At 55.5% G+C, this 12235-nt stretch overlaps 1 protein-coding gene across 1 annotated transcript; it reads left to right on the forward strand.

Annotated features, from left to right (window-relative positions):
* Positions 1-6017: 6017 nt before the first annotated feature.
* Positions 6018-9238, forward strand: LCN9 (lipocalin 9). The gene is given in 9 exon segments (XM_029203498.1): positions 6018-6021; positions 6149-6273; positions 7179-7315; positions 7379-7490; positions 7860-7996; positions 8238-8311; positions 8650-8701; positions 8703-8752; positions 9009-9238. Coding segments are annotated over 9 exon segments (921 nt in total).
* The last annotated feature ends 2997 nt before the right edge of the window (positions 9239-12235 follow it).

Here is a 12235-nt window from a genome sequence, read left to right on the forward strand (position 1 = left end):
TTACAGTTCTGGGGCACATGGCAAGACCCATGCTATGGATTAGCACGTGGCCCCTGCATCTTCTCTGCTGAGGACGGCCCATCATTATTACCTTCAAAGAGATAATCTCAACACCCAGTCCTTTCCTGAAGGTAAAATGCCACCAGAAGACATATAAGGTGTGATACCAATGCCATGGGGTTAAACTTTTCTGCCTTGATTTTGCATTATTAATTTATCGTCCTTTATTTTCCCTCCTTTTGCTTAGTTTTATTTTGTATTGGAGTCGAGTTCATTAACAATACTGCGCTAGTGTCAGGTGCACAGCAAAGTGATTCAGTTATACATATGCTTGTATATTTTCTTTTCCAAATTCCTTTCCCGTTTAGGTTATTACAGAATATTAGGTCCTTTTTGGCTATCTATTTTATTTTCTTTTTTCTTTTTTTCAGCTGCATTGGGTCTTCCTTGCAGTGCGCGGGCTCCTCTCTAGTTGAGGCATGTGGGTTTTCTCTCTCTAGTTGTGGCGCCTGGGCTCCAGGGCACATGGGCTCTGGAGTTTGGAGCACGTGGGCTCTCTTGTTGAGGTGCATGAGCTCAGTAGTTGCCCTGCAGCATGTGGGATGTTAGGTCCCCGGCCAGGGATCAAACCCGCACCCCCTGCATTGGAAGGTGGATTCTTTACCACTGGACCACCAGGGAAGTCCCTTGGTTATCTATTTTAAGTACAGCAGTGTGTACATGTCAATCCCAAACTGCCTAGCTATCCCTGCCCGCCACCCTTCCCCTCTGGTAACCATATTCACTCTCTAAGTCTGTGAGTCTGTTTCTGTTTTGTAAATAAGGTCATTTGTATCTTTTTTTTTAGATTCTGCATATAAGTGAGATCATATGCTATTTGTCTTTCTCTTTCTGGCTTACTTCACTCGGTATGATGATCTCTAGGTCCATCCATGTTGCTGCAAATGGCATTACTGCGTTCTTTTTATGGCTGAGTAGTATTCCATTGTGTATACGTACCACATCTTTATCATTCATCGGTCGATGGACACTGTGCGCCCTCCTTTTAAAATAAACTTTATTTTTAGAGCAATTTCACAGCAAAGATTATGAAGGTGGTCCTGGATGCCCCTGCACCTGGCCGCCACACCCTCAACCACTCGGATTCGTATGGGACATCTGTTACCGTGAGCGAAGCAATAGTGACACTATTATGAACTCATCAACCACTCGGATTCGTATGGGACACCTGTTACCGTGAGCGAAGCAATGGTGACACTAGTATGAGCTCAACCCCTTGCTTCCGTCAGATTTCCTCAGCTTGTCCCTAAGCCCCTTCCCCTGTTCCGGGATCCTGTCCAGGATCCATATGACGCCCGTCTGCTTGGGCTCCTCTTGTCTGGCAGTTTCTCAGACCACATCACGACCTGTCCCAGCTGACGTGACCTTGACCACCTGGCTGAGGTGGTGTTTGCAGGCTTTTCTACTATAAAGTCACTCTTTCTCCCCACTTTCCATACTGTGCTCTTTATAGGGAAACACTACGGCAGCCCACGCATTCCACCTCCTGGAGGGGAACGTCTCCATCGATTACTAGGAGTTCTTATGAATGGGAGTGTCGTCTCTTCTGAATATCTGTTTTATACTTTGGGTTATAATCCAATGCTACTTTATTTTCTTGCTTAAATTCTTCCAACTTTATCCACTGGGAACTCTTTTATTGGCTCCTGTGTTCCTTGGATGTGCTCCAGGCTCATCCTGTGTATTTTCTGTCCTGGTTGTAGAATCAGCCATTTCTCTATTTAGGGGTTTGCTTTGTTTTGTAGAATATTAAAAGCCAAGATGTGAGGCTAGGTGTGCTCACTGCTCCTGGGGGATCACTGTTTCCAGGCCCTCTCATCTGGGACAGCAAGGAAGTGAATGTGTGTATTCATACCAGACGGTACAAGTGCACTGTCTAGAAATACTTCCTCGTGTAATTCTCCTTGAAGCTAAACACGAGTGCAGACTTGTGTCTCCAGCTCCAACCCAACACCCCATGGATCCACCTATTGTCCCCCACTTACCTAAAACTTTCACTCCACCAGTGACAAGCTGGCTCCCATGCCCTGCCTTCCACTTACCCAACGGTTCCATCCCAGGACCACCCTCGCTGGCTTCAGAATTGCTACCCTGTCTTCCTGTGGGTAAACGACGTTATCAACTAGAGACAGTCCCACGTGCAGCTCCTTTGCCTTTATTTTTACAGACTCCACTCATTTCCAGGGAGACCTCGCTCAGCGCCCTCCTCCGCCCTCAGGGAGCTTGTTTCAGGCATGTTTGTTTCAGGCTCAGCAAACCTTCCTGGGATTCCCTCAACCTCCTAAACAACTGGAGAATTTATCTAGGTTAAGATTCACTCTTTGTGCCATGAAATTCTATGGGCTTTAAAAAAGGCATAGCGCCATGGGTCCACCGCTGCGGTGTCACACAGAGCGGTTCCACTGCCCCCAAACCATCTGTGCTCATCTATCTACCCCTCCCCCATCCCCCAAACCTCTGTCAACCCCTGATCCCTTTACTGTCTCCACAGTTTTGCCTTTTCCAGAATGCCATGCAGTTGGAATCATCCAGTAGTCTTTTCGGATTGGCTTCCGGCTTGTTTCCTTTACCGACATGCATTGAAGTTTCCTCCGTATACTCTCCTGGCTTGATAGCTCACTTCTTTTTATTGCTGAACCATATTCCTTTATCTGGATGGACCACAGTTTATTTCCCATTCATCTACTGTAGGACATCTTGGTTGCTTCCAGATTTTAGCAATTATGAATAAAGCTGCTATAAAAGCCTGTGTGGGTTGCTTGTGGACATACGTTTTCAGATTACTTGGATTAATAAGACTTAAGAACACCACTGCTGGATCGTTGGAAAGACCATATTTAGCTTTGTAGGAAACTGTCACACTGTCTTCCAAAGTGGCTGTACCATTTGGCTGTGTTAACAGGTATGTCGTGGTATCTCGTTGCTATTTTCATTTGCAATTAACTAATGACAAATGATGTCGAGCATCTTTTTAGAGGCCTGTTTGTTATCTCTGTGTCTCCTCAGGTGAGATGTCTGTCCAGATCGCGCCCATTTTTCAATTAAGCTTTTCTTTTCCTTACTGTTGAGTTTTAAGAGTACTCTGCACATTTTGGTTACAAGCCTTTTGTCAGATCTGTGTTTTGTGAAAGTTTCATTTTTCAAGACATTCTCTCTCACGGTATGACGGCTTTTCAGATAGCATTTGGGAAGGTTGCACTGCTTTTGAAGGAGGCCACGAGGTGTGGGCATGGAGGAAGGAAGAATTGGTATTTTTCTCTATGAGAAATTGAGCAGGTCACAGGTGTGTCCCCAGCTCACACAGGCTGCCAGGGCAGGTCACTGTCATCTTGTTTATGTCAGACACAAGATGGAACTTTGTGACAGTTTACGGTTTGTCTGAAATAGCAACCCGGTGCTGTGACCTAACTTTAATTTTTCTTCTTGACATTAATCATGTAAAATATGTCACCCCTGACCCTCTGTTCTGTTTGTTTGCTCAGCCTTCCTCACCTAGGACAGGACAGGACGCTCCATGTGGACAGGCACGTCCTGTTACCGCTGTTCCCTCAGCACCTGGAACAGAGCCCAGGGCCCAGACAGGGCTTGAGCAATGCTTGTTGAAAGTTTAAAAATGAAAGAATGAAAGTAAGTATATTCTGCTTGGCCTCCCAGAGAGGGGAGGTAACATCTGATTAATTTTGAAAGTGTTATTAACATCTTTGGACAAAACGTGGAGGTTTCGACCAGCCCTGCCAAGCACCGCAGGTCCTGATTCATCAATACCTTCTATTTACCTGAAAAAACGCTCAAGCAACACGAGGGATGAAAGACACAGAATCAATGACAGCATTTTCCTTTTAGAGTTCATTGTCTCCTAGAGGAGAAGGAGAGAGAAGTCCGTTTTAATTAGCAGAAAGTCACACCTCTGCCCCCTCTTAACCATGGATTCGTGGACTCATTGAGAGACACTGGGGCACCAACCTAGCTGTCCGCTCCTGGGACGCTCACCTCTGGGGAGAGGGCAGGGGAGTCGGGGGCACCTCTGTTCCACTAGAGTCTCCTGGGGTGCTGGCCGCTCCTTTGGGGACTGAGTGCACCGTCTCGGACACGTCTCCTGGTCCTTGTCAACGTCCACATTGACTAAGAGACATGCTGCAGATTCTCCACCCTAGAGCAGTGACAAAATGAGGTCATGACGAGGTTGCCATCTGTCCCCAAAGCTGACGTCATCTTCTTTCTCCTCGCAGAGATAGTAAGATGCACCATTTGCCCCAGGACTCTGGCGGGCTAAGAACACCTGAGCCTTCTCCAAGGCGGACGTCTGTGAACAGGGATTACAGTCCGAATGAAAGGCGTCAGGGTCTAACATGGAACCTTTGGCTCCAGCCAACGCCCAGGCTTATGTCACGCATCCTACATGGGATCTCTGTGCACACACCTGCAGGGCTGTGCGTTGAGCAGAATGGAGAGTGTGAGCTTTCATTTCCGGCACCGGATTAACGAGTAGGCGGCCTTAGTTTGCACTGACCAGGTCAGTAGCCACGTGTGGCCGTCGAGCACGTGAAAGGCGGCCGGTCTGACTTCAGATGTACTGTGAGTCCACAAAACACACTGGGCTTTGAAGACGAACATAGAAAGAAAAGAACTTAAGTAAGTAATCAATAAATTTACATTGATTATATGGATCTGCTGAGCTAAGTACAAATATATGACGAAATGTAATCTACCTGTTTCTTTTTACCTCCTACTAGAACACTGGACAGGGCAAAGGCCGCGCACATTGTACTCCCACTGGACCCCTCCACGCTGGCCAGGCGGTTTTCGTGCCCCGCAATGTGACACTGACCCCTGCTTGAATCCTAGGGCATTAGCAATGCCACGTGGGTAGGGTACCACGGGGTCTCTCCAGCAGTGAGTCTCAGCGACGACACCCCCAAGGCAGGCACCGCTTCTACCACTGTCACCAAACTTCCCCACGTCCCTTCTGAGGGGGCCCTTCACCTCAGTTGGGGCAATGTAAGAGGCGGTCATGACGGCCCACGGGGATGGCCGTTTTCCGAGCGTCTATCTTTGGGTCTTTGTAAAGTTACGGGCCAGACACCATGGGGGGCTTGCGCGGCATTTAGCCTTCCGTGGGTGGTGATGTCAGCAGACCCTTTGGTGATGTAAGTCCTGGAAAGTCACGGTCACGATGATGCCTCTGCTGTCCGGGGCTCCTCATGGCTGCTGGACAATGGGAGTTTGTCCTGTTTGAAAAATTAAAGGGTATTTTAAATTCTCCTTTGCATCTCACTTCCTCTGTGGTCCCTCCTTGCTTCTAGGGACTGACCCTCCCTCGCAGGGAGGTGTCTTGAGCAGTTTGTTCATGAATATGATGGAGAAGAACAGCCCTCTCTTCCCTCATCCCCCAGGCAGTGGATTCGCCCCAGGAGAGCAAACCTCTTCTTCTGCTTTCAGAATATTTTTTAAGTACTCATCTTTCTGAAGATAGAAACAGCATGCTTCATGTTATAAGATCTGTTGGGTGCATCAAAGCATCCAGGATGCAGGGTGGGGCCATGTGTGCACACACATGAGTGTGCGTGCGTGAGTGTTGACACGTGCGTGCATTTGCATGCAGGCGTGTCCATGTCTATGCCTGTCATGGCTCATGCAGCAGAACATCGATGGCAGCATCTCAGTGGGAAGGTGACCCTGGCAGGTACAGGAGCGAGGGTGGTGGGGACAGGCCATGGCTGCTGGGACGGAGCTGGGCTGAGGGCGCTCCTCTCCTGGCCTCACAGAATCCAGCACATTCCAGCAGCCCTGGAGGGCCCTTCAAGCAGGCATCATCTCAGAGACAGTCACGTGACCCCAGCACCAAACCAAGACTCCTGTTCATCCTGTGAGGTCACAGAAATCCTGACACCAGGAGGCACGTCACAGCTGTCCTCTGTGACAGAGACTGCGACCTTCAAACGGGGGTCCTGGGGGACATGGGTGAGCAAAGAGGGCTTCTGTGAAGAAGCAACTCCCAGCCCACCTCTGGGAATTTCACTTGTGGACCAAAGGCACCAGCTCTGTCTTCATACCCTCCCTGTCCTTGCACTGTCCCCCGTCCTCACAGTGGCCAAAGACGGGGAGAAGCTGCCAATGGCTGATGGTCAGGCCGGGGTGAGTGGTGTGACCAAGGGACCGAATGAGCTGAAGGTGGCTGACCTGGGAACCCCACTGAGTAGGATGGAGGTTTCGGTCAGAGGGGGGTCGGCCCGTCCAAGGGCACAGGGAAGGCCAGTGGTGGGGGCAGGAAGTGGGGGAGGAGGAGGCCGTTTGTCATTTTCTGTTTGTCTAATGCCTGTGTCCCCCTTGGAGCACAGCCCTCCTGAGACCAGGTTCTTTAATCCCAGTGCCTGGACATAGTAGGTGCTCAATAAAAAAATATTCAATCAATACATAAACTGTGTCTGTTATTTAAAATAGGATTTAGTGGGACCTCCCTGGTGGCGCAGTGGTTAAGAATCTGCCTGGCAGTGCAGGGGACACGGGTTCGAGCCCTGGTCTGGGAGGATCCCACATGCCGTGGAACAGCTAAGCCCGTGCGCCACAACTACTGCGCCCACGTGCCACAACTATTGAAGCCCGCACGCCTAGAGCCCGTGCTCCACAACAAGAGAAGGCAGTGCAATGAGAAGCCCGCGCACCGCAACGAAGAGTAGCCCCCGCTTGCAGCGGCTAGAGAAAGCCCGCGTGAAGCAACGAAGACCCAACGCAGCCAAAAATAAATAAATAAAATTTTAAAAAATAAATTAAAAAGATAAAAAAGGATTTAGTGGCCGATGTCCTGGTTGGTCCAGCGCAACCCCCACCCCGCACGCCGACCACCAGCTCACCTTGTGCCCAGATGCAGAAGGGGAGTTGGGACTTGCCCACCTCTGCTCAGGACCCCGACCTGCACGTGTGGCTGCCCGGGCACATCGATGCTCTCATATAGGAGCACCCAGGCCGGGCCGGGCTGGAAGGGGCAGGAGTGACCCCTCCAGGGGCAGTGCCCTCTGCTGCCCACGTCCTACGGCTCCGAGAGGCCCCGGCGTCACTCGCCCCTGTGGCCGGCGGGGCTTCAGGCCAAGACGCGTCCCTGTCCCCACTTCCCTTTGCAGCTTCAGACCCAGCCGGACCCCCGTCCGGGCAGATTCCAGAGCCAGCCGTCCCTGGGGGAGGACACTGTGAGAAGCGGGGGTGGCTGCGGCAGCTATCGGCTGTGCTCCCAGCAAGCAGCGGCCTGTGCGGAGGACACGTAAGGCTGGGGCCGGAAACCAGAGCGCAGGAAGGGGGATAAAGGGGGCGGGCCTCAGGGCAGGCACCCACCGGAGGGCGTGGCACTGCTCCTGCTGAGCCTGGAGCTGAGCCTGGTCTCTGCCCAGGACTTCTACCTCCAGAGAATCCTGTGGAGAAACCATGACATCTCCAAGGTGGGGCTGAGGGTCTGGGCCTTCCCGGGGGTTTGGCTGCAGGGCACATGCCCTGCCTCCACCTGGGGTCTTTGACCTGTGACAGGATGCTGTTCCTGAGGCTCTCACCCCCAGCTGCAACGGCAGACTGGGAGGGTAGAGGGATCCCTGGAGGGCAGAGGGGTCCTTGAGAGGCAGAGGGGTCCCTTGGGGGGCAGAGGGGGGTCCCTGGGAGGGCAGAGGGGTCCCTTGGGGGGCAGAGGGGTCTCTGGGAGGGCAGAGGGGTCCCTGGTTGGGAGCCATACGCCCAGGGTCTGGCCCAGGAGGGAGGCACCAAGAAGTCCAGGATGCCCTACGGGCTCCCACACCCACCACAGCCTCTGTCTCCAGGTTTGGGGGACCTGGTATTCTATTTCCATGGCCGCAGACGACATGAGGCGGATAGAAGAAGACGGGGATCTGAGGGTCTTCATGCAGAGTATCGAAAGCTTAGAAAATGGTGGCCTGCAGTTCAGCCTCCACCTCATGTGAGTGGCCCACATTCTCCAGAACTGGGGAGGACGGATGCCCCCCCAACCCGTGTGGATCAGCTTCTGGCCATCTGGGGGTGCTGCATACGGCGCTGGGGGCACCGGGTGGGGGGCAGCAGAGTGCTAGGCTGGGGTAGGGGTGCAGAGGACATGGGGACGAGGCTGGAGGGATGGAAGGAGCTGGTCACACGGCTTCCGGGTGGAGTCCCGCTGCGGGCATCACCCCGCTGGTTTCCAGGTTGCATAACGGGTGCGTGGATGTGGCCATGGTCTGTGATAAAACGGGTAAGAGCGGGGAATACACCATCACCTGTAAGTGAACACGGGTGCTGCCTTGTCTGACGGCCCCACCCCTAGTGAGCTCTGATTTAGGGCACTTTGTGAGACCTCTTGACTGCTGACCCCATAGTGAGAGAAGTGGGCCTGGCCTGTAAGGGCCCGGGCTCCCCCCGCCCCCCCCCGCCCCCGCCCAGGGCCCCAGGGAGGCGGGAGAGCCAGCCTAGGGCTCGGGGAGGCGAGCCTGGGTGGGCCCTCCGGGGCGGCGGGGGTCTCCACCCGCCCCTCCACCCACAAGGGTCTGTGCCCTTGGCCTCTGGGGGATGCGGGCACTGGTGGGGGCCAGGGCAAGGCTGAGCAGAGCTTCCACGCAGACTTGGGGTAGAACCTGCTGCAGGTCTCGGAGGCCAACTACCTGCAGTACGTGACTGCGGAACTTCAGGAACGGGACGGAGACGCAAGTGCTGGCGCTCTACGGTACAGCCGCCGTCCGCGGGACAGGGCCGGGCCGGGCCCCGGGGCCCCTGCTCCCAACACAGCCCCGTCCCAGTGGGTCTCGACACATACCGAGGTCCCCACGGCCAGGCTGCCCGCAGCCCATCGTGTCTCAGGGCGGGTGTGGACCGGGCCCAGGTGCCTCCGCCGCCCCACCGGGCACCCGCCACGCTGTCCCCTCCCCACACCGTCCCAAATGGCCGGTGAGGGATCCTGACGCCAGCTGTTCTGTCCTCAGGACGGTTCCCAGAGCTGAAACCCAGCTTCCTGGACAGATTTGAAAAAATCTGCAAATCACATGGACTTGGCCCAGAAAATATCGTCGACCCCAGCAACACCGGTGGGCCTCACTGCCTTCCAGCCAGCAGCCTGGGCAAGAGAGAAGCTCCGGGGGCGTCCCCTCAGCCCGGCCTCAGCGGGAGCCCAGGGCCTGGGGCAGGGCGGGGACCCCCGCGAGACCCCGTCTGAGAGCCCGGATGTCTTCCCAGATCCTTGTAGAAAGCACAGGAGGTAGAGGAGCCCACCCAGGGCTTCTGGTGCGTGAGCTCGGCTGCGGGTGGTTGGGCGGCCAGGGCGGCAGAGGAAGCCCGATGGAGGGTGGAGGCCGCTTCTCCAAGCCTGTCCCTCACCCTGCCCGCGGGCTTCTCCTGCCACGTAACAGGGAGCCTCCTGGGGTGGTGGGGCTCAGCGAGCATGCCCTGTATCCCTGTCCTGAGGCGGCCGTAACACTGGACCCCAAACAGGGGCTCCAGACAGCAGAAGTTTATTCTCTTGTTGCAGTTCTGGAGCCCAGAAGTCTGAAATCCAGGTGTGGGCAGGGCTGAGCTCCCTCTGGAGGCTCCAGGGGAGGGTCCTTCCTGCCGCGTCCAGCTGCTCGGGCTTGTGGTCACATCACCCCAGTCTCAGCTCCGTGGTCACACGGCTTCTCCTCCGTGGCCGTGTCTCTCCTCTTCTGTCTCTTGTGAGGACACCTGCCATTGGCGGAGGGCCCACTGGGTTTATCCAGGATGACCTCATCTCAATAGCCTCACCCTAATCCCATCTGCAAAGGATCTTTTTCCAGGGCAGAGGGGTCCCTTGGGGGGCAGAGGGGTCCCTGGGAGGGCAGAGGGGTCTCTGGGAGGGCAGAGGGGGTCCCTTGGGAGGCAGGGACCGGTTCCAGATGCTGAGATCTGAACGTGGACGTATTTGGGGGGCGGGGGGGCACCATCCACTCCACACAGGCTCCTTCTCCAGCTGGCCTCCTTCCTCAGGAAACAGCCCCCCCCCCCCAGGAAGACCACCTCTCCTTCCCCAGTGACTGCCCCTCCAGAGCATCTCATCTGAGAAGCGGGGGCCCTCGGGCACCTCCGATGAGCATCTGTGAGGTTTGGGGGGCGGGTCCTAAGGTAGCCAACCAGGTCCTGCCTCTCCCCGCTCCCCGCTCAGCCGTCCCTCTGAGACACGTGACCCCTGCCCTCACCCCACGTCTTGGTGAATACATGGGGGGTCCCAGTAGCCCACGGTTATTTCGTGGATTAAAAGTGATCGTCCACTGGGCATCCACCCAAGAGACGTGAAGACGGGTCCACACAAAAACCTCTGCGCACTCTGCGTATCCTGCCCCAGCTGTGACAGCCCGTGTCCCCCGCGGGCGAGCGGCTGAACAAAGTGTGGTCCAGCCACGCGCCGGACACAGCTCCACGGGAAACGGGCAAGGCGATGGCTCTCAAGGCTGCCCTGTGGGATTCCGTTCACACAACAATCTCCAGGTGGCAAAACTGCAGTGATTTCAGGGGTTAAGGGCGGGAGGGGCCAGAGGAGGAGGGTGTTCTCGTGGGGATGGAAGGTTCCGTACCAGGGCTGCAGCGGACACGGGAGCCTGGCACGAAATACACACTCACGCCCTCAGCGCCCGTGTCGAGGGATCTGCACAAGCGTGGGTGGTACCAACGCCAGCGTCCAGGTGGGGTGCTGCCCCACAGCCGTGCAAGAGGTCAGCAGGGGGGAGAGTGGACGAAGGGACCCGGGAGCTGTCTGTATCCGTTCTCACACCTGCGTGTGAATCCTCACTTCTCTCAAAATAAAAGGTTAAAAAGAGAGTTTGTCCTTCCTTCCGACTCAACCGGGAAAATGTTAACAGGCTCCTCCCCTGACCCATCAGACGGGGCAGCTCCACCACCCCAGTGCCCCTGCCCCGTAGACCCTCTGCTCCCCTCCCAGGGTTGCCCCGCCTCCCCCCTCCCGTCTGAACAGGAAACAAACTACCCACACATGCTCCGTAAACACCTACCCGCCTGCAGTGCAGCTCGAGTGGGCAGCCCCCGGGCAGGGTGAGGGGGCTGGCGCCACCCCTCCCTCCGCGGGTGACCACCCACCGGAGACCTTCCCCATGGCCGGCTGCTCCAGAAACCCCCAGGTTGGGGGGCAAAGGCTGGACGGCCACGGCCGGGATCAGCAGCAGGAGAGGACCGAGGGCCGGCCCCAAACCCCAAGGGCGTTTCCCTCGGGGACGAACCCCGCCCAGCACCAGTGTCTGTTCATAATCTCTGAGTCGGGCTGCACAAGGACCAGGGCTCCAGGCTGTGGGGAGGGAGAGTTTTGTGTCCCTTCCAAAGGAGCCAGATGCTGGGACAAAGAGGCTCTATCCGGATGGGCAGGGGGCCAGGGGCACCCCGCACTCTCATGGCCAGGCCGGCCTCCAGCTCCCTGTCCGGAAACTCGGTCCAGCCTGCTGGGCCATGGCCGGGGACAGGTAGGAAGCTGCCCACTTGGCCGGGGCCTGCTGGTGCGGAAGACTGGCATCTGGGGAGCACAGGGGCCGCCCAGATTGATGCTTGGGAGGTGGCTGACGACCCTGGGCCACAGGGAAGCACCACCCACCCCAGGGGGAGCCTCAGAGGCGAGCTGAGCCCAGAGCAGAGAGTCTCCAGGGCCCTGGCTGTCTGAGTCAGGCTCTGGAGCTCAGCGCGGGGCTGGGGCTGGCCGGCGGGCTACTGCCCGACCCAAACCCAGAGACCCACAGATAGACAAGGTAAGAGGTGCAGCGGGCAGGGAAGCTGGGCCCCACCGTCCAGGGGTCAGAGCCCCTGGGCACCTATCCAGAGGAAATTCTAACTCGAAAAGATACATGCACCCCAATGCTCATTGCAGCAGTATCTACAATAGCCAAGACATGGAAGCGACCCCAGTGTCCATTGACAGATGAATGGGTAAAGAAGATGTGGTACATATACACAATGGAACACTACCCAGCCATAAAAGAATGAAATAACGCCATTTGCAGCAACGTGGATGGACCCGGAAATTATCATACTAAGTGAGGTAAGTCAGACAGAGGAAGACAAACATCATAAACGACATCACTTCTATGTGGAGTCTAACGACACAAATGAACATAGCTATGAAACAAAAACAGACTCACAGACATAGAGAACAGACTTATGGTTACCAAAGGGGAAAGTGGGGGGGATAAATCGGGAAGGT

Source organism: Monodon monoceros, unplaced genomic scaffold, assembly GCF_005190385.1.
Source record: "Monodon monoceros isolate NGI ecotype Baffin Bay Population unplaced genomic scaffold, NGI_Narwhal_1 Super_Scaffold_5, whole genome shotgun sequence".
Lineage (NCBI taxonomy): Eukaryota > Metazoa > Chordata > Mammalia > Artiodactyla > Monodontidae > Monodon > Monodon monoceros.